At 38.4% G+C, this 22,916-nt stretch overlaps 1 protein-coding gene across 1 annotated transcript in view; it reads right to left on the reverse strand.

Moving 5' to 3' along the window:
• Positions 1–5,014: 5,014 nt before the first annotated feature.
• Positions 5,015–22,916, reverse strand: part of NHLRC2 (NHL repeat containing 2) — a 54,042-nt gene continuing 36,140 nt past the window's right edge. Inside the window, exons 6-11 of the mRNA XM_080642455.1 lie at positions 18,634–18,733; positions 15,289–15,520; positions 13,934–14,056; positions 12,888–13,094; positions 11,131–11,356; positions 5,015–6,847 (exon numbers count right to left, since the gene is read on the reverse strand). Of these exons, the coding sequence (XP_080498581.1) occupies positions 6,591–6,847; positions 11,131–11,356; positions 12,888–13,094; positions 13,934–14,056; positions 15,289–15,520; positions 18,634–18,733 (1,145 nt within the window). The 3' untranslated portion in view covers positions 5,015–6,590. The remainder of the gene's footprint in view (positions 6,848–11,130; positions 11,357–12,887; positions 13,095–13,933; positions 14,057–15,288; positions 15,521–18,633; positions 18,734–22,916) is intronic.

A 22,916-nucleotide genomic window follows, 5' to 3' on the forward strand; every position in this document is an offset into this window, starting at 1 on the left:
TATCAACTCATGTTTTCTCCTACATACCTTAACATTTTTCATGAGCAGAGCATGCTAAAGAATCATAAAAACAATGTTTAAATCGAGCCTATTTAAATCTGAGAGCTAGTTTTTCTCTCCACGTATTATGAGGTCTCATCTTGCTTTATTTAGAATGTAAATACATAACGAAGTATATTAAAAGCAAAAGGTGGCTGATCGTTTGCCCATCTGACTCAGTTTCAAATTTTGCATAAAAAAATCTGACCGTTTTGCTGAGCTCTGTGTCACTGTACAACTGGTCTGAAAGCTGCTGCTTCAGGGAAGAATCCGTGCCACACCCGGCAGTTACAGAAGGGCCCTGAGCACGGGCTTAGCTGCCGGTGTGGTGCTTTCCAGTGTGTGGGCGCGGGGACAGGCTGGGAGGGTATTGGAAATACTTAGGATTCCTCTTGTTGGTTGTGGAGCTTCCAACAGAATGGAACGTCCTTTGGTGCGCAGACTTGAGAGGGACATGCCCGCAAAGAGGAGGGACACACCGAACAATGAACACCTGTAACTAGGCAAACATTCCTCAACAAGTGTCTACTCTAGGGCTTTCGCTTTCCAGCTCCAGCCCTGACGATAACTAAACTGAGTCGGCAATGGAAGGGGTGCCGGCAGAGGCTGCCTCCTGCCCCGAGGCTCTGTGGTCAGACTACGCACAGCCCGAAGCAGACAGGCCCACCCACAGGCTAGCACGGGAAAGGGCCAAGGCTTGTTGGGCATGTAATACACGTGGGGCAGGTTAGCTGAGCCCCCAACTCTTAACACCATTGGTTCTAGTGCCCTATTGCAAGGAAATGGGGAAAAAGAGAACTTTTATTTAGGACAAGAGTGACTTATGGTAAGTGTGAATTCTTTATTTAAATTCCTTCTTTATGTGCCACAGGAAGAGAAGGAGGAATCTTGGTGACTAACAGTGAGAAGGGAAATTCTACTTCTAAAGGATGACAACATTACCCTTTTAAGTTGATGTACAGTTTCTTGTGGATTTTAGAAATAAGATTCAGCAAAATTAACAAATTCTAATATTACTTAATTTAAATTAACAAACTAACAATGAAACGACGTTTCTGTTTTTTGTACCTGCATGACAATGAATCATTTGTTCCATTCCTTTAAGCTGGAATAATAGGCTAACTGGGGAGAACTTGACTGCAATGGAATCGAATCTATCTGAGTCACTGTTGGAGGAGGGGGGTCTATATACCACAGTGTTATTTATGAAGTAAGCAGAGACCTTTGTGTGTGTTAACAGACTGGCCAAATATAATGTTTCTAGAGCTCACTCTGCTTATTAAAACAAAATTTCCTTAAATATAAATGAGTATTTTAGGCTTGAGGTAGTTCTGTGCTATGAATTCAGTTAAACTTTATGATAAGGTCTTATAATTACCTTTTGAAGACCAATTAGAATGACATTGTTGGAATACTGAAAAGCTACTTAATCCTTTAATACACTCACCTGCCAAGAAAAATCTGGATTTAAGAAAGCATGATAGAGAAAATCTTTTGGGGAACAATAATTACACAGATTGTTCCAAACTCTGAAGGATGAGTGATAATGAAAAATCCAAAAAGCTAAAATAATTGAATTGAATTTATATATTTATTAATTTCAGAGAAGGGAAAGGGGGAGATAGAAACATCAATGATGAAAGAGAATCATTGATCAGCTGCCTCCTGCACGCCCCTAGTGGGGATCGAGCCTGCAATCCAGGCATGTGCCCTTGACCAGAATCAAACCTGGGACCCTTCAGTCTGCAGGCCGTCACTCTATCCACTGAGCCAAACCCGCTAGGGCTAATTTAAATTTTAAAACCAATTATCACTAGGATTTTTTAGGTTCTTTGGATTGATTAATTATTAGATATAACTATGAAAGATTTGTATTGAAGACAACTTTGAGAGGCAATACAGCCTCTTCCTAAATGGAGGATCTATTATGTTTGTGTAATGGCTTATAACTTCGTTGTGTCTCTGTTTCCTCATCAGGGACATAAGAAAAAATAGCACCTTCCTCATAAGTGGTTGTGAAAATTAAATGAGTTAATACACAGAAAGCACTTAGAAAAGTGCCAGGCACAAAGTAAGCACTCAGGAAATTTAGCTACTCTCCTATTTACTTAAACCCTGCAAAGGCTTAGGAAAGCATTCACAGAAGGAAACAAGTACTCCTAATTGCTCAGTTTGTTCTCACTCTACATCTAGGAGTAGCGCTAGGAATGAGGAGACCTGCGTTCAGATAAAAAACCCACCAATCACCCCCGTTCAGTCACTGGCGCCAGGCACCGCTGCAGCATAGGGCATGTTCTGGGGCAGTGGTCGGCAAACTCATTAGTCAACAGAGCCAACTATCAACAGGACGACGATTGAAATTTCTTTCGAGAGCCAAATTTTTTCAACTTAAACTTCTTCTAACGCCACTTTTTCAAAATAGACTTGCCCAGGCTATGGTATTTTGTGAAAGAGCCACACTCAAGGGGCCAAAGAGCCGCATGTGGCTCGCGAGCCACAGTTTGCCGACCATGGTTCTGGGGGATCTGACCTTTCTATGCCACCGACATTCTAAAGCTGTTTCCTATGCTGCAAAATGGACATAACATCTACTTGTCTGATTCCTTAGGTTACCTGGAAGCTCACATGAGGCAAAATGCATGAAGATTTTGAAGATTTTGTAAAGCACCATCCATAGTATGTTACAAGGATGTGGTTTTGGGTGAGTATGTCTAGACCCTCTCAAAGGAAGTTTATGACTCTTAGTTCTAGGTCTTTAAAATAAAAATTAAACTGCAGATATGTTTCTTTATAATTATAATATAGATTATAAAATAGTAATATGCTTTATTATAAAACTGGATTTCTCATCTTGAATCCTAACTCTGGCGAATATTAACATATCAAATAGTTGGTAGAGAAATAGTTTCCTTTAGAAATTGTGGTTGCAGAGACAATGTCAAGTCATTTGTTTATGGTCATAAATTATTACTACTAAATCAATAATTAACAGCTTTACTAATTACTAAATGCTTTACAAACACTATTTCATTGAATCCTTAGAGCAGCCCCAGGAGGCAGGGGTAGTAGCCCATTTTATAGGGTTAAATCCAGTGACTGCAAAGTCCCTGCTCTTAACCACTACATTCCACTACACAACAAAACACCAGCAGAAAAAGCCACAATCACTTCTGTCTTCACTGAATCACATACTTAGAATTGGTAGATCCAAGAGCACTAAACTATGTTTTGATCTTTGGTAAGAAAAATTATTATATAGTAAGTGCTTACTATTTAGCTCATTTAAAATCTTTCAAAAACATTTCCAGTTGTTGTTTTTTAAATAACACATTGTTCACTGAAAAAAAGAATGCCATCAATAATTCCACCATTCAGGAAAACTAAGTTGAAATAGTCCCTCTGCATATATTTTTATGCAATTGTGAACTATGGAATTTAGGTGATTTGTTATTGTGTTAATCCTCACCTGAGGATATTTTTGCGTTGATTTTTAAAGAGAGTGGAAGGAGAGAAACAGAGAAGTGAGGAAGAGAGAGAGAAAAACAGCAATGTGAGACGCCAATTGGTTGCCTCCTGCACTCGTCCCAAGCAGGGCTGGGGATGGAGTCTGCAATTGAGGTATGTGCCCTTGACTGGAATCAAACCTGGGGCACCTTCAGTCCGACGCTCTATCCACTGAACCAAACCAGCTAGGGCAGAATTTAGTTGATTTTTTATGATGATTCTTAAATATGATGCTAATACAGTGGTTAGATTGAACATTTTTTAGCTGGCAGATATAAACTAAGGGTAACTTTTATATAAGCAGACAATTATTATATTACAGCAATAGTATTTTCAATATCTTTCCCAACTTTTTAATTATGGAGAAACAAACAGAAAGTATCTTATTTCAGTATTAGAGCTCAAAACTATATTGGCCATAAGAGAAACTTATGTGAGAAATTCCTGAGTTGATCTTTATATGTGTGTGTATATGTATACACACACATACATATATACATATACACACACACACTCATCCACACGTATTAAACCCTTTTTGTAGCTTTAAGTTTTATAGTTTTCTCCAGCCTGGCAATACTATAACTAAATATATTATTATAATAGTTAAGGAGAATTTTTTTTTTAAACCACTGAACTTTGCCAAAGTTATACTTATGGGTGATTAAACTATCAACTTTTCCCTTGTGAATAGTTGTTAAATATTTGCTCGAGACAGCATATTCAAGATTAGCAAAACTCTTTTCAGGGATCATATCAATCTAAAGTATAAATGCAGGAAAAAAAAACTCTACCATTTGTGAAATGCTATAAATAGTGGCAAACCAGTAGAATAATTTAGGGCAAAGATTCCAGGTATTATGTCTAAGTGTTTGTAATGCCACTCCCCTGGCACTGTGATTAAGGTGATTTACACCACCATCAGTGGATATCATCATTTATGCAGGAGAAAAGCAAAAGTTAAAAATATACACATTCCTATAGTAAACAGAAGGCAGACAAGGACCAAGAAATTTTTAAAAATAAACCTTCTCATACTTCCTCTTATGTAAGAGGTTTATGTTAGTCACAAATTCTAGGAAGCTATTTATATTGCTTTAGTATGATTTGCAAAAAATCCTAATATAAATAATAATTGAAATGTGAAAAAACAATGCAGGCTGGTAGCTGGGTAAGAATAAGAATGTTCATTAAAACTGTACTTTGAAAGTCAAGAAATACTAACCTAAAACACTGTCTAGACAAATATTTGATAGTCTCAAAATATTTTTGGGTTTTTAATGTAGATGAAAATGCATACGATATGTGTGTTTGTGTACAATATTAAAAAATTATTAGCAGATATCTCTGAATTATCAAGTTAAAATTGTATAAACTTAGAGAGTGAAACTGTTTATATCCTTAAATAGGAAAAGATAAAGTCAAAATATTCTCATCCTATCCAACTGGCAATGAGTATCATAATCAAATGATATTAAAAAATGGCCATGGCCTATTTGCCTTTTATTATAGAACTTTTTTTTTTTTTATTTTGAGGAAAGGTTTATGAGGTAATTACAAATAGAATTCTTTACATTTCTACCTCTCTTTAAATAGCATTAGCAGGTTACAAATGAAGCCAAAGTCCTGATCTGTGCATTTCCTTACTGCAGAGATTTAGGTAACCTGAATAAAGAAGAGGTAGGATGTTCAATTATATTTCAAAAAATGTAAGAAAATAGGTAGATGGTGGTGCTTAAAAGATTATATTTCAAATTTAGCACTGTTTTTGAAGGGAGGAAAGGCATACTGTCTATAAATATTGAATGTGGTTCATCTGATTTTAAAAAAAAACTTGTAAGCTGATTAAACCACAAACCTGTTGAATCAGTTTTTAGTAAAAATAAGAATAGGTTTTAAATAGTTATAGAGAAATTACGATAAAAAAAACTTTCAACATCTTTTGGGGTTAAAAAAACCCAAGTGTTATTAAGTCCCTGTATGTTTCAACCTTAATATTTTAAAGAGTAACGTATTAGGATATACTATACATATTAATAGCATGAAAGTGCATTACATGGAAATTCACTTTGAAGGCTTAGAAGTAATTTTAAAAAACATCACAATAAATGATAACTTAAATTCTGAATATGGGGCCTGAAAATACCGGCACCCAACAAACCTGCGTTTAATGCCTACATTATGTGAATTTCTAAAACACACAGACCAGTACACCAGGTTCAGCTGTCACAATTCTTTATCATTAAAAAATATCACAGGAATGTGACCCAAAGTCCTTTCTCCTGGAAAGTCCTATTTCTGAGAACTCGTTCATTGCCTGGTAAGAATGTTCATTCAGTAAACAGTTAAAAACAGTTAAGGGAGTGAGTCTGTATGTCCTTAGAGACTTTTCTGTATAGAGTTGTAAGGCATTAATAATGGTAAGTTAGAAGAGCAAGTAACATAATAAAAATAGAAATTCTCTTTTCAACGTATTTCAACTGAGAAAACTGCAGAAGAGAACGAAGAACACATTTACCATCCAGGTCCTCTAAGCTTCTACTCTGAGGAAAGATTTCTGGGGGAAGGAGAGGCTTAGAACAGACCTTATGCCCTGAATGTCAGGTGTCCTTATACAAACATGTGGACTGGATCTCGGGTATTCTTTAAAGTTATTGTGAAATTACACATTTAAATGTGCTGCTCACTATTAATAAAGGTAGAAAAAGTTAAAATATTTAATATCATTATTGTTATCAGCAAGCACTGCAAATTATCTCATGATAATATTCTGTAAGTGTGGACTTAAGTCGTGTGCCAAATAGCTGCATAGATAACAACATGGTTCAGTTGACGGTCAGTGACTTAGTTGGTACCGCCAGAATGAATGAATTTGCTTATAATAAATAATTAAATAAGGAGCATAGCTGTACTTTACTATCAGCTGCTAGAACTGAGCAGTGGGTTTCTTAGTATCCAGAGGCAGGAGTGAAGTTTCTTGTCATAAGTTACAGTGACAGTGAGGATGAAGAACAGACGGCTGTGGAGACTGGTTGCTAGCTAGCTTGCTAAAACACGTACTTGAGTTCTACTGGAGCTGTGCAGCCTTGCCGGGCATCGGTTATCTGTAAAGGCTGACTGAACAAAACTCCCTTCATCATACAGGCACTGCTGTCGGCGCTGCAGTAATAAAGAAACACGCTGACAGATATAACGGCTTCAGGTGACAAGCAATCCCCAGGAATCTGCAGTGAGATGGTTGGTTGATTGGCGATGTTCTCTATTTCGCCAGATGGCACCTGTCCTTGAAGAAGCCATTCATTGCCTAAAAGGTAAAAAGGTAAATTTTTAAGACTGTATAAGAAAGATAAAAATATGAAAACTACAAAAAAAATCTAGGGAATACAAATGTATGTTTAACTCTGCGGTGACTTGCAAATTAAGATTATAATACACTATTATCAAAAGGTAATAATAAAAAATAACAGATTTTTTAGAAATAATACTGCATATATTATTCTAATGTAAAAGCTAAGATATTATGTCTACCTCCTTATTACATAAAACTCTTCCAAGACTTAAATACATAGATCATCTACATAACAGAAATCTAATAAACCACTAAAAACTTTAATCTTCTAGTATTTAAAAGCTTTAAATGTCTTTATTCATCTAGTGCCTCTGTCAGAAGGAACACATGCATCACCCTGAGGAAGCACGTGCTTACAGACATTCAGCTTTAGGGGGGGTTAGAGATCAAGAGCCAGCAGCTGGGAAGTGCAGGGCACGCTTCCCTGACATCTGAAGTAGAATACACTGAGCATAATCTAATGACTGACCGATGGCAGCCACCTGCAAAAATGCAGCCACCTATTCAGTAGTGATGAGGTTCTGGGCCTACTCTTTAGCTTTCCTGTCTCTTTCTTTTGACCTCAGGATGAGCCAACACTCGGAGCACCTGTCTTTATTGGTCCTCTCCATCTCTTCTTTAGTTTACTGCATCTATTATTCTGTTGACCAAAATATCAAACTTGAGAAAAACATGCCAAATAAGAGTAAGGAGAAGGGGAAAGGTGAGAATCTAAAGAGTTAAATCCAGAGTTTTTATGCAGGAACTTTTAAAGATCATTCTTAAATAACTGTTTAAAATTCTTTGGCCTTCTTTATTTCTGAACTGAGGAGTATGTTTTATTTTATTGAATGTTTGATTTTGCTAAACAGCAGGCTGGTGGGAAACTTCTTATATTTTAAATCAAACAGCAAAGTAAACTGGGCCTTTTTAATACCTAATTCTTTTTTTAATATATTTTATTGGTTTTTTACAGAGAGGAAGGGAGAGAAAGAGGAATAGAGAGTTAGAAACATCGATGAGAGAGAAACATCGATTCAGCTGCCTCCTGTACACTCCCCACTGGGGATGTACCTGCAACCAAGGTACATGCCCTTGACCGAAATCGAACCTGGGACCCTTCAGTCTACAGGCCGATGCTCTATTCACTGAGCCAAACCGGTGAGGTCTTAATACCTAATTCTTGAAATAAAACACAGAAAATGTTACTTTAGATATTTCTCAGATACGTCACACGTGCAATTTGTGAAGTTATAATATGCTAGTGGTGCTTTGTTTTTATGCTGTGTTTTTTTTTTGCTTAAAACCTTCACATATGCTGAAAACTAAGATTATACAGACCAAAATTTAGTTAAAAATAAGTGTCTCTAAATAAACTGGCCAAGAAGAAAAAATGTCCTTTAATCATAGGTGTACAAATGTACCCTATAAAATAATTTCCAAAAATCTTCTTTGCTCCTATACAATAAAAATGGAACCGATATTTTAGACAAGTGATAAAATAGCTAAGAATTTGCTCTATAAACTACTTCACTTTCCTTTAATACTATCCCTATCTATGTTCCAATGAATCAACATTAATTTGTGTGTTTGACAAAGCAGAGTTAAACATGTCAATATCCTCTTTTAAAAATCAATACCCTGCTCTATAGTTCACACAGAGAAGTTACATTAACAGTGAGCTCCAAATGATGCAGTGCTTTCAAACCAATGGACACAGGCAGAGCAGCTAAACTGGCCGTTGAGAACTTGTCTGACTATGGAGGCATGGGTAGTCGGAAAGTCTGAATACTCTTCTGTCTGCAAAGCCAGCTCCAAACACCCTCCTACATACTGCACGACTCAGCCCTCTCTGGTGTGGGCAGTAGGGAGATGGCTTCCCCACAGGCTCAGACACCCCAGAGCCAGATTCTCAAGCTCGAACCCAGGAGTTCCTCCTGGCTAGCCTACCAAGATCTCTCTGTTCTCTTGGGTGGACACCAAGTGGGTTGTTGCAGGACAGTAGCTGCCGCCTGAGAATGTACCAAGGTGAGAAGGCACAGAGCCTGGATCTGGGTAACGCACAAAAGTGTGTGAGAGGGCACGAAGGAGGAGGGTCAGGGAGGAAATGGAAGATTGAGTGAGAACGTGTGAAAGAGCGTGGGAGACTAGGACAGAGGAAGATCATGAGACACAAGAAGTCAGCATTTAGTTCTGGACAACTAATATTTTACTTTAAAATTAGGGTCCAGTGTCTGTCAGAGATGCTAGAGAGCACTGCTGTAAGGCAGGCCGGTCACTGGTTCCTTACTATAAATTGATAAGTTCACATTGATTGAAATACATATTAAATCTTCACCTAATTAACTTATAGTAACTGAATACTTTGAAAATAGGCTCAAACAAGAAGGATACAAATTATTAGCCTGGATCCTGCTCACAGTAATTCATTTGTTTTCAATTACACATCCTTCAAAAATGTTGTATTTTTCTACTTGAATGGCATACTTTTAAAATATGGCTTTGGAACCTGTTTTCTCGTAGGAAGCGAGTAATGGAGCATAAATTCTGTCTGGCATCTCTAAAGAAAATGTGGCTTCAGGCTTAGTAACTGGTAAGTCAAGTCTTAATGATACTATTATATTGAAATAAAATAAACAGCAATTTGAAAGCTCTAAAACATTTGATAGATGCTATCTTGAAAAGCAAAAGATAAAACAACCAAAGAACTGAATTGGAAAGAGCTCACGTCATGTTACTTCAGTGAAAAGTAAGCGTATATTTTCAAAAATATATTACTGAAAGGCATAGTGGCAAACACAATTAATACTGGATAAGGACTCCAGAGACCCACGTGGATGGCACATGACCTGCCACTGTAGCAGACCTGCTTATAACACTACTCAACACTCACCTGCACCCTGTGGCTACACTTGGCTGGAGAGAAACAGCCTCCATGTGGACTAGTCTGGCTTTCCATCCATGATGGGTAGCCTCCAGCTATTCAGCAATCACACTGCATTTCCTTCATGTACTCACCCTCCCATCCTCTGGATGACCCCCTTCTCTCTTCAAACCTCCAAAACCTTCTCCCCTCTCACTCACTGTCAATTGATGGCCCGTGCTTCCCAAGAAAATAGAAGCATCAGAAAAGAGCCTCCACAGCTCTGGGTCACACATGGGGCCTTCTCTCCTAACTGTGCAAATGTCCACAATCTGCTTGTGCACCTGGTCTCATCCCCTCTCAAATCCTAAAGGATAGCCACCACATCTCATTAACTCTTTCTCTATTGGATCTTTGCCATTGATAACCATGCTGTTCTCTAACTCCATTCCCTCTTCTCTCTTCTAGCAACTGCTCTATTTCCTCTTATCTTTGCAGCTAAACTCCTGAGTTATTTGGATTTTCACCTCCATCATTCTGAAAGGCTCTCAGAAGACATCAGCTAACTCTCTAACATTAAATCAATGATCAATTCTTAGTCCTTATCTTACCTGATCTGTTAATAACTCTTGACGCAGCTGGACATTCTCTGAGTTTTGCTCCTGCTTGCTTCCCTGATCCCTCTCCTCCCTCTGCGCTCTGCATGTTGGAGTGCTCTAGCACAGTGCCACTCCAAGATAGTACGTGGACTGTTACTCATCCACAGACCATGAGTTACGTGCAGACACTGAGAGTAAGGTTTAGAAACTTTCATAACATCCAAATGGGTAACTGGTGGGGCTTTGAACTTTCTTTTAAAAAAAAATGAAATTAATTTTTAGGGCTAATAACCCTACAGCTAGTTTGAGAGGGAGTAGCACAATGGAAAAGACAAAACCAATTATAAGCAGAACTGGGTTCAAATTCCATTTATGACCTAATTCCATATATGTCCTTGAGCATTTACCATAATTAGCATCAGCAGTTATTATAATCACTTTATCTCTTTGAGCCATCAGTCTCTTCATAATAGAAGGTGCCTTTCACAGCTCTAACATTGGATGACCTACCGTTCTGAGACCACAGAGGTCAGCCTCAGGTGATGGACTTGCCTACTAGCAAATGCAGGCAACTATGACTGAGTAATTTTGGATGAGTTACACTGTCCTTAATAAAAGAGATAAGAGAATTTCAGACTAAAGAAAACTGCTAAAGTAGGGTTAGGTCTAGATCTATTTTGTCACAAGACTTCCCTCAAATGTTGCCCAAATAGTGAGTAAAAATATCATATACAAATGAGAAAGATTAAGCATCAAGAATTTATGGAATATTTGCACTTGCAAGATTATTCACATACCTTCAGCTGTTAGAAACCAGCAACTGGGTGCCCCTTCAGTGAGCTTTGTTCCTGATGGGAGGTCTAATCTCAGCTGGAACTGCAGAGTCTGTCCCGGAGATGCAGCCACAGGGGAGAGTTGAACAGCTGGAGCTGATTTCGGTAATTTGGGTACTGTCTGTTTTTCTACTTTTTCTACTAGGAACGGGCCATCTACCACAGCATTTCCAGAGCTGAAGACCGGGAGCTAGGAAATAAGAAAATTTGTTTATTCAAGCACAGGTACTTTAAAATAATTGTAGAGGGAGAGTTTATTTTTAGACTTCGGGCTGAAATGAGGTCTAGAAATATATTTTGTTTTGACAAAAAAATTACCAACATTTATGAATGAAACAGAATTAATTGTTCAATATGTTTAAAATAAAATTATATCTATTTAAATGTAGTGGATATAATATACATCCTATATAATAAAAGGCTAATATGCAAATAGACCGAACAGTGGAACAACTGGTTGCTATGACGTGTGCTGACCACCAGGGGATGTGTGCAGAACATGGTGAGCGCTGGCTGCAGTGGGATGGTAGAGCAGGTGAGTGGGGGCGCTGGTCGCTGTCATCGGGGCGAGCCTCTGGTGGTTACTAAAAATCTTTGCTCCCATGCGCCGCGGTCCTGCCCAGCGCTTGCACCTGCTGCCAGTGCCTGGCTCCGGTCCCCATCACTTGGCACCATACACAGGTGCTAGCAGTGGCTGCCAGCCCTGACCACCCCTGAGCACTTCTCCACCTCCCCCTGCTCCTGAGGGGTGATCAGAGCAGCAGCCACCACTCGCACCCACTGACAGTGCTGGCCCCGCTTGCACCCACTGCTGGTACCGGCCCCAATCGCGCCACACCGTCAGTGGGTGTGAGCGGGCTAGTGCCATCAGCGTGTGGGAGCAGTGGCAACAGGAGCAGGGTGGGGCTGCCTGCAGACTGGGGGCCACGGCAGGAGGGGTGCGGAGGATGGGCCGAGACCCACCCCTGTGTCTACCGTAGCCTTATGGCCCACAGTTCCTTTCAAGGTGCACGAATTCATGCACTGGGCCCCTAGTCCTCTTATAATTTTCATTGCCAACTGTATGATGCCATTCATATATCAGATCTGTGTTACAAGAATTACATGCTTTAAAATAAAAACAAATTGTCATAACATACCTTGGAAATTCCTAGAATTTTAGGAAAAACAAACTCTTGCATTTTTTTCAGGCAAATGTTATACACTCAGGGGGAACTTAAAAATTTTATTGGAGACCATGTGTATATCTTTAAAAACTGATGAGAACTTCTATCTTATTTTCAATGTCTTGAGAAACATGGCTTCTAGACCTTCCTTTGGAAGACTATTTCGTAATGAATTCACCATAGGAAACAAAGATTACATGCTAATTTAAGAATCATTAAAAATAAGACTAAACAACCCAACCCACACAGTATGTGAGGGTAATTGTATCAGTGTGACCACATATTTAAAAACAGAGGAGCCCTTTTTATTTTTTTCCTTTTCTAAAAGTTCAAATTCTTTCCAACTCCCAGTATCTTTCTCAAACACTCTTGACACAATGGAATTTTCACTTAAAAAATAATATGATTTCCTTCAGATAGACATTCACGTACTCCTCTACCTACATGCTTCACTTTCACCACTGCAGGCAGACTAACCAAAAGTGCAGTCAGTGCTGAAGATCTTAGAGTTACGCATAAAATGGTACCGTTAAGATATACTTTAAGATCACTTACCACAGAAATCGTTTTTGTTTCTAAATCCATCACTTTAATCTGATGATTATTCGTGTCTGCTACATATAGTAACTGGCCATTCTCTCCAATACACAAGCCTCCTGGTTCATTAAAGGTTGACTCGGCAAAACTGGAACTGACATTACTTGCATCTCCAGTTCCTGCTAATGTTGTACACTGTTTTGTTTTTGGATCCACAACTTTAATCTAGAAAGAAAAAAATCATATATCTGAAACTCAAGTTCATGTTTGTAGTATGGAAAAGTACAGTATCAAGCAAGCCAGAGAATTTCTGCTTATTAGTATTCTTAAAAAAAATCATAGAAAAGTAGGCATTTCCACAGTCTAAGGGGAGAGCTGAAAACTGTAAAATCCCTAGTTACATCTTACCCTCTGGAAGTAAACTTGGATGAAATTTTTTTAAGTTTCAAATGTTATTCTTTTTTCTCACAATGGGATATGGTTGGACTGACTTTCTTCTCATGAGCATCTAACATTGGCTGAGGATTGCTACTTATGTTAAACTGAATGATTTCCTTTGTCTCAATTGTATTAAATGTATAGTCTTTCATCACAAAATATCAATATTAATCTTCCACAAACTTTAGAAAAAATAAAAATAGAAATAGTTGGATAAATGAAATGCTTTTAATTCTGTTTTAACAGAATTATTTGCTAATAGGTGCTACAACTATGCAACTAAAAAATGTTCATTTGTTAAATGACATATTAATTTCTGTGCTTCTTACCTTCTTCTTATTTACTGAATTTGTTACTAAGCAGCTTTGATGGGTTGCAATTCCCAATTTTGGCTGTATCCATTGGAAGTGTGTTTTATTTATTAGTCTTTCCCCAGCTCAGAGTACCATCATACCCTCTTTGCAAAGAAAGGACCCAGGAAAGAAAAGAGGTCTTATATATAGTTGTCAAAGACCGTTACTCCTCTTTATGTTTTAGAGTGGCACCTGGAGGTGGCTCACAGGTTTTCAGCATTTTAAATACCACAGATGAAAAACAAGGTGTTACATAATTCTGTCAAGACTCACCTTGTGATTATATGAGTCTGCCACATAAAGTAAATTTCTTTTCTTGTCCCACGTTACTCCAAGGGGGTGCTGAAGCTTTGCACTGATTCCTACTCCATCAACATCACCAAAAGCAAATAAGTTCTTTTTTACAAAAGAAAAAAAAAAAATAGCACATATTAAAATTTCTACAGTGTTGTGTTAGCATATAAAGTGAAAATTAAGATGGCTGTATATGCTGCTTAAGTTAAGAAAAGATCTGATTTCATATAAATAGGGCTGGGCATTTCAGACTAGAATAAAAATGATAGAATTTTGAGTTTGTATTAATGTGTGGTACTTTATAGTTTTATTGACAATAATCACACATCTGGTCAGGAACAGGCTAAGCTGACCAATCTGGTACTCTATCCATCATCCTGCCAAATATCTAATTTACACTTTCCTCGTCTCTTATTAATAAACTAGAGGCCCAATGCACGAAATTCGTGCAAGGGGCTCAGCCCTCGCAGCCCCAGCTTCATCCAGAAGGTCATTCAGAAGGATGTCCGGAAGGTCGTTCGGCTGTCCAGTCTAATTAGCACATTATGCTTTTATTATTATAGATACTTTATCCTTCCTTTCTCTCTGAAGCCTGGACATCTATATATATAAAAGACTAATATGCAAAGTGTCCCCTTGGGAGTTCGACTGGAGAGAATGGGAGTTCAACTGCTCGCTATGACGTGTGCTGACCACCAGGGGGTGGCACAGAACATGGCAGGCGACCGGTGGCGGGGTGCGGGTGGCGAGGGGGAAGAAGGAGCCGGATGGAACCATGTGCTGGCGGCATGTGGGCAGCGAGGGAAGGAGGCGGCGGGGAACTTGATCAGCCCTGATCGCCGGCCAGGCCTAGGGACCCTACCGTGCATGAATTTCATGCACCGGGCCTCTAGTTTATACATAATAAACTAGAGTGAGTTTGCTTTTCTTACATGGTTTTGTTTGTGTTTCTTTACATTCACCTTTCCTTTGACTTGACTTACACTTTAACCCAAGGGTCCTCAAACTTTTTAAACAGGGGGCCAGTTCACTGTCCCTCAGACTATTGGAGGGCCGGACTATAGTTTAAAAAAAAAAACTATGAACAAATTCCTATGCGCACTGCGGGCCCGGGACGAGTTGGCTGCTAAGCAGGACAGGCAGCGGCACCCGGCGGGCTGGATAAATGTCCTCGGCGGGCCGCATGTGGCCCGCGGGCCATAGTTTGAGGACGCCTGCTTTAACCTATGGATAAGCCAAGAACGCTCTCTCTCCCAAATTTTATGAACTATTCACAGTTCAGAAAAGCATGTTTGTAAGTGTCTGGGCACCCTGTGCAGGAGGGATTTCATTACCATGGGATCTCTTTCTCCTCCTACGAGGTGCTTCACTGCTCCGTCTTTCAGTGAAACGGTTCTCACAGTGCTGCTCTCACTATCGGCTACAAACAGACAGCTCCAAGGATCTTCTGAGGCCAGAGAGAGACCTGAAGGTTGGGCAAAACCTGCCTTGTGAGGATATGCGTTATTTCGATTTTCTTCATTTCCACTTCCAGCAAACCGAAGGCAGGTTCCTTTTTTTAAGTCACTGGAAAAGACAGTTTATAGGTGAAATCAACATTGTTATATGTATCCAATTTAGTTATTAAACGAGTGTTAATGATGAAATCAATGGTGGTAAGCATTGTAAAAAAAAAAAATCTAGTGATCTTGGCTCAGTTAAATTGTGCAAGTCAGTTTTCACTGTAGTTTACTAATTGTTATCTAACTTATTTATCCACTGTGTAGGGACCTTTCTATATTTTTGACATACATGAAACAAACTATTCTCAGTGGTCAGACAGGAAATCCCTGATAAGGTTAGAATTGTAAGAATAGTGATTGTATCATTGATGGGATAGATTTTTTCCCCTCCAAATGGTCAGGGACAGGTACAGCTTGATCCCACTTTAACTTCTTCTTAGATTCATACAATATTAGGTCCTGAAAGGGAATTAAAAAGATTATCCAGCTCTTGATAGTTTAAAGCTTGAATTTCCATTTTAAAAAGTTTTGTTTTCTTATACGTAGTAGACTGAAAGATTACTTCGACAGACAACCAGCTCAAGAATTACTCACTTTAAGAAACGAATACAGGATGATTATGCTGCTCTAACAAATCAATTTCTTATATACACTAGGGAAGTTTCTACTTAAAGGATTATTGCAGGATTCCTTATGTAATGCAGAGAAAGTTTTACACCATAGTTTCTGATTTTATGCTGGAGGGATTGTAAGGAAAGAGAAGAAGCTGACTTTGAAGCAAAATAATGAGAGATTCCATGCATATCACATCCAAATATGGCACAATATACAAAAGTCTAAAATGACCATCAGTCACTCTTTGGTTGATATGTTCCCAAAGCTCAGTTAGGCAGGGAGCAGAGGATGGAGGCAAAGAAATACAGAATGTATGACGTATGGCCACTTACTCAGGGAACTGGAAAAAAAAATCCAGTCAGAGAAATACATGTAATAACTAACATGTCAAACAAATAAATTAAAGGTAATTACTACAAGGAGTCTTAATCTAAAAAGGAGTTCCCTTGAGAGGTAGAAAGAGTTGGAAACAGTAACTTCTAAAATGTTAGGAGTCATTCCCACTCGAAGATCAGTAACAAAGATAAAACATCCTTAAAATTATGACACAGGTCAATGTGATTTACGTGGACACTTTCCTAATAAGAATGAGAGTAAACACTCTACTTATTTGGTATTTAGTCCACTCTTGACCATTTAGGTCCAACACAGCCATCACTTAGAACATTCTGGCCATCTCCATTATTTCTTTCTGCTGTTTAAAATGACGTCTCACGTGAAATGTTTGGTCACTTCACTGTTTAGGCTACTATTCTCTCCTGCCTGGGTAACAGCAATAGCCTCCTCACTGCTATCTATGTCTCTAGTCTTGTCCCTCTCCAAATGTTCCCAGTGTTTTTCAAAAAACAATTCTTATGTCACTTCCCAGCTTAAAACTTTCTAAAAAGGCATGTAGAATAATGTTCAAATCTCTTAAAAGGGCTCACAAGGCACTTTGTGATCTGGCTTCTACTGACATGACTAGAGTCATTTCTTGCCTGAAAAACCTCCACTCTCCCGTTCTATGTTCTACTCCTCTATCAGGTTTTAGTCTAGTAATTTCTTCCAGGAAGCCTTGATGGATATCAGGTGTTCCTCTTATTTACACAAGGAACAATTTCAAGTTGAAGGACTGCTGCAGTAATTTTTTTTTTTATAAACAGCACCTTCCCAACTGTCTTGTTTGTTTGCTAATCTGGTTCTTACTCAGGAAGCCCACTGAGGACAGCAACCACATCTTTTCATTTTATTCTTAGTGAATATATTTCATTCATATTGCCTAGCATAGTGCCTAGCATACAGTATGTTTAATAGTTGTTAGATGAATTAACTGTTGCAAACATCATACAAAGGAGCACACACATAAACACTATTTGAAATATATCTGATATTTTGGATTATGCATACAACTGCTCCCTTCTATTGATAAAGATAACCGAGATGATAGGCACTTTCTATGGTGACTTGACAGTCTTTTTGGCTAATACTTTCATTCATTTATTTATTCTGCAAACCCTTACTGGCTCCTAATAAGTACCAGATACTGTGCCAGGTACGGAGGACACAAAAATGAATGAGAAAGGGTTCTTTCCTTTCAGAGGCAGTCTAGTAAGACAAAATAGTATGTTAACAAATAAGTGCAACCAAAAACAGACAAGGAGAGACAGAGGAAAAGAGAGAGGTGGAGAGGGGAAGAGAAGACGAACTTACCAAGGCAGTGATAAAACTACGTTAGCAGTGCAGGGAAATCACAGGGAAGACTATGATCAGTTCTACCTGGGGTGTTAGGAAGAAGAGAAAAGGCTCTATCGAAAAAGATCTAAAACTTTGTAGAGACACCACTTTTTCACCTTCATATCCCCAACAGTGGCAACAAAGCTACAACCACTTGCTGAATATGCCAGGCATTAGGCTGAGCTCTTAACACATATTATTGATTCTCAAACAAACCTAAGAGGGAAGTATAAATAAGAACACAGAGTTAAAATGGCTTCCCTAAGCTCACACAGATAGTAAATGGCAGACCAGGATTCAATCTCAGGCCCGACTACAACACCGAGCTATCAACACGATGCTTTATAGCACTCCAATACCTGGACTAACGAGTGGGGATACCTGCACTGCGTGTCAAGAGAAAGTGCTCACCAAACGCCTCCCGTCTTCTTTCTGGACGCTCAGTGGGATTGCTCATCCAGGGTCCCTGAAGTTAGATGAGGTGTGGTCGTGAGACTGACTTTGTCTGATGAAATGTAAGTAGAAGGGATGTGTCACTTCTGAATAGAAGCTTTAAGAGGCATTAAGCGACTCACTGCCCCTCTCTCTGCCAGGCTGACTGGCAGAGCGCTAGGTGGTGGCTGCCACATCAGCCTGTGTGGCAGAGCGGCGCTCCCAGTGCACCTAAGTGAGTGAGCAAAGGACCAAGCCTTGTCATCAGCCACGGAGAACCTGCGCTGTTAGTTATGGTAGGGTGTCCCAGCACCTCCTGACCAGTACAGTAAGTGTGGAGAGGATGGAGACTTGTGAAAGGGAATTCTGTGAACTCCGAGTTGTGCAGTTTACCCCAAAAGAGATGTTGCCACTTACTTTTTCTTTGGTAGTCGGCCACAGTCCAGTAGGAGTGCCCATATCTGATGAGTCCCTGCCATGGCTATCCACAGAATGTCATCTCTTTGGACCTCTGAACCTTTATAAAAGTAAATAGTAAATAATATGTACATATTTTGGTTAATAGAAAAACACCATTTTTTTTGAGAAATTTAAGGGAAGACAGTAATGTGTTTATAAATCATCTGATAGAAGAAAATAAAAATATTGCAATGTTTTAAGTTGTTTTTGAAAAATTTCTATTTTCCTTGTGAAAGACATACTTCTTTAGACTTATAAATGTACTGGTAAATTCACAGAAATCCAATGTATTCTTAATAGTAACATGTCCCTGCATCCTGGGCACAATGTTCTCAAACATCTGATTCTTTATTTTATGTGATAAAAGAAATGGGTTGGCACATACTTTCCAAGAAACTGGTAGTCAAATAACCAGCACTAACCACCTAAATTATATACTTCAGTAACAGTTTCTCATGAAAACACTGTCTATTTTAATAGTTTAAGAAATGTTTCTATCTGCCACAATATCAGCTTTTACACTTAGATACACATCACAACTGCTATTTAAAAATCAACTGTTTAATTGGTTAGAAAACTTTTTCAGAAATATATAGCTGACATACAAAAAAGCTCGAGTATAATATAGCTGTTTACTGAAATTAAATAATTAAAATGAATAAATAGTTGTAAAAATTAATTTACAACTTATTACAATGTGACAAGGCTCTATTTCTCAAATTAATTTTGTTAAAATATTTAAATATTTTAATTTTAGATGTATTCTAAGGTTACTTTTACATGTAATTGAGATATTTTAACTAAAATCATTTGGTCAGACACATGCTCTAAGAAATTATATTAGTAAGGCTATTTTATTTATATTTTCTTTAACTTCAAGTAGTTTGTATCTAAAAGAGATTTTTCTTCCTTAACTTGTATTACTTTCAAGTGCCTTTCAATTTAACAACAAAAATGACGACGAGGGTTCTCAATGAATGTGGTTGCTATGTGCCAAGCATTTTAGAGATTATCACTGAACTTTTCTCAAAGCCCCGGAAGACAGGTAGTGCTCTTAAGTCCTTTTTACAGATGAAGAAACTGAAGATGAAAGAGGGTAGGTAACTTGCTAGGATCACAGAGCTAGTAAATGAAGGAAGGAATCGGAACAGGCAATCCAACAGAAAAATCTATTTTACATGTTACCTTTTCTTTGCATTCTTAATTACTATTCTATAAAATATAAAGGAAAGCAGTTTATTTCAATTTAATTTTTTCATAGACAAATATTGTTATAAACAAATTGTATTAAAAGTGACAATGGCATTTCATATATTCTGGGGTCTCAGTCTCTGTTTAATGTTTTAAAACTAGATCAAAGGCTTTTCATAGTTATTTTATTTTGCCCCTTCCATGTGAGGATAAAACAGGAAGGTGACTAAAGCCAAGAGAGAGCTCTCACCAGAACCCAGTCATGCTGGCACCTTGACCTTGAACTTCTAGCCTTCAGAACTGTCAGAAACTAAGTTTCTGTTGTTTAAGCAACCCCAGTCTGTGGTATTTTGTTATGGCATCCTGAGCTGATAGAGTCCCCTAAGAATAGACATTAGACAAGGATATCTGCTATAAACACTTATTTAGCACAACAAGAAAAAGTATGAAGATTGTAAATAAAACTGTAATTATTAGATAACAGGCTTTTAGAGCCTCGACCTTGCCAAAAAAGAGCTGTGTTGGTACACATGTGCGAGACCACATCAGGTCTCCATTATCTGGTTCTCCAAACAGGCCAGTCTAGTCCAACGAGGGTCTACTATTTGAGGACAAACACTTCATAGTAATAAGTATTAGTTTGGTCCTGGTTTCTGTGTACTTATTTCCTTTAAACTCCTAAGGAATGAGAAGAAGTGACCAGGCTGTGTCAGGTCAAGATTCAGTTGTTGGGATTCCATCTATCACTTGATGATGATGGTGGGGATGGTGATGAAAATGATAACCATCCAGAACACTTCCTATGTTTAAGGTGCTGAGATGATAAACATTTTACATGAGTTATTCCCTTTAATAACTTAATAATGCCTTCCAACCTTAAGACGTCTAGTATCATCTCTATAAAGAAAGTGAAATTCACAGAGGTTAAATAATTCGTGGAAATTTACACAGCTCAACCTGGAATATTCCATTAAGAAGTTGATTACAAATCAACAGTGTTCTGATCAGAATGAAGGGATACAGAAGGCAGCCTCTGCTCTCTGGCCAGTCCTTTTCTCCCTCCCTTTTGTCTCTGCCTCATGGATTTAGCTCTGGCTTTAAGTATCCAAGTGCAGTATCATGTGTGATCACAAATAGCCATCTGATCAAACGTAACCACGGCTTTCTACTTCAGGCTCACTCCTTATGCCCTCCTCTCCCTATGGCCTCTGGCTAAGTAATCTTTTACAAGTATATTTTCCAGTCCCTTGACTTCCCATCTTTGATTTTGTTCAACTTAGTAACATCTCTTTGTGACTTTTATGAAGTGACTCCATTCTTAGAGCAAACAATGAAAATAACATTGCTATATTAATCATTTCTTTGTACAAGCACTGTTCTAAGGGCTTTCCATATATTCTCATAATTCTCACAATAAGCCTTTGAGATAGGTACTATTAGCATCTTCAATTTAGATGAGGGAATTGAGGCATAAAGAGTCTAGTAGCTTGTCGAAGTCACACAATCACACTAAGATGTAAAACTGGCTCCAGGGTCCATGCTCATAACCAGCATGCTACACTGTCTTTCAAGAAGTTTTTACTCTGCCTGATCATTTCTCTGAGGACTGAAGAGTTTTTACAAATAAAATGAGAAATTTTTTTTTTAAAAAGGTAGTCTAGCATTTATAATGTCTATCAAACTAATGAGAGTCACATTAACAATTTATACTGTTTATCCTAGATTTTAAAATCTAAAGCACATAACTGTATCACTGAGTTATAAGCATATATGCATAACCCATGGACACAGACAATAATGTGGTAAAGGCCAGGGGTGGGGGCGGGTGTGGGGTGGAGGAGGTCAATAGGGAAAAAAAGGGAACATCTGTAATACTTTCAACAATAAAGATGCATTTTTAAAAAATTATACCGTTCATCCTGGTTTTTAAAATCTAAAGCACATAGTTTTATCACTGAGTAGGGTATTACTTTTGTTCCTTCTAACAATATGAACATTTCCATTTTTATTTAAGAGCACACTTAGTACCACTGACTTTCAACAGTCACAAATTAAAAATAAAAAAGGATAATGCCAAAAGCTAAAAAGGTTTGGGAAAGTCAAAACCCCTCATAATTATCCATAAGGATTACTGAAATAGTTTCAGAAAGCAGAAATAAAATCAGCAAATGAAATATAGAAATGAAAAAATACCTTCAATCCAGCTTTTAAATATTGTGTTATTTTAAGTAACTATGCTCAAAATAAAGTCCACTGACTAGAACCCTCTTAATAGCATCTGTGAAATCGTCCATTAGTGTAAGTAGTTTTTCTCCATAGTCTCTAAACCTCCTATGAAGCAAAGCCTTAAGCCACTAGGAAAAAGCGACAATGCCCAGGGCACAGGAAAAGACTAATTGGAGGACTGGAAGAAGGGTAGAAGAAAAACATCTCTTCACTTCTGGGAGAGGGGCAGGGAACTGTCTTTGGCCAAAGACTCCATACTGACACCAAGCAGGGGTTCCCCACTGCTGGGGGGAAAGGAGGAAACTCTTCAAAACCACTCACAGATTAAAGGCAGAGTTTGGCTGCCAGAGAGAAACAGAACAGAAAAAATGGGGAAAAAAGCTCCATTTCCTTTCAAGGACCACAGGCACACAGGGGTCCTAAGAATGAGGCTGATCAGAACAACAGAGAACACTCCCTTAGAGAATGACAAACAGCAACAGGTCACCTGTTACGCAGCTGCAAGAGTGAAGAGAGAACCACTGTGGTTCAGCTGTGCAGGATGACTGAAAGCCGAGATGGAGTTCTAACACTGAGGAACCTCCCACTCCCCTACACCCAGCCTCTAGGTCCCCATGCTTAGGCAACACCAGCCCACAGCTAAAGGAATTCAAAAGCGATGGTGAACTGACAGAACTCACAGCAATAATAGCACCCAGACCCAGCCCAGCTTCTGACGACATTGACTCAACCTCCCATAATAGTTGGATAAATACTATTAATCTCAGCCTCTATAATTCCACACAAGATGACTGGAATTTAGTTAAAATTGAAAAGACAAACAT

This window comes from Plecotus auritus (genome assembly GCF_963455305.1).
Source record: "Plecotus auritus genome assembly, chromosome: 9".
In the NCBI taxonomy this organism is placed as follows: domain Eukaryota; kingdom Metazoa; phylum Chordata; class Mammalia; order Chiroptera; family Vespertilionidae; genus Plecotus; species Plecotus auritus.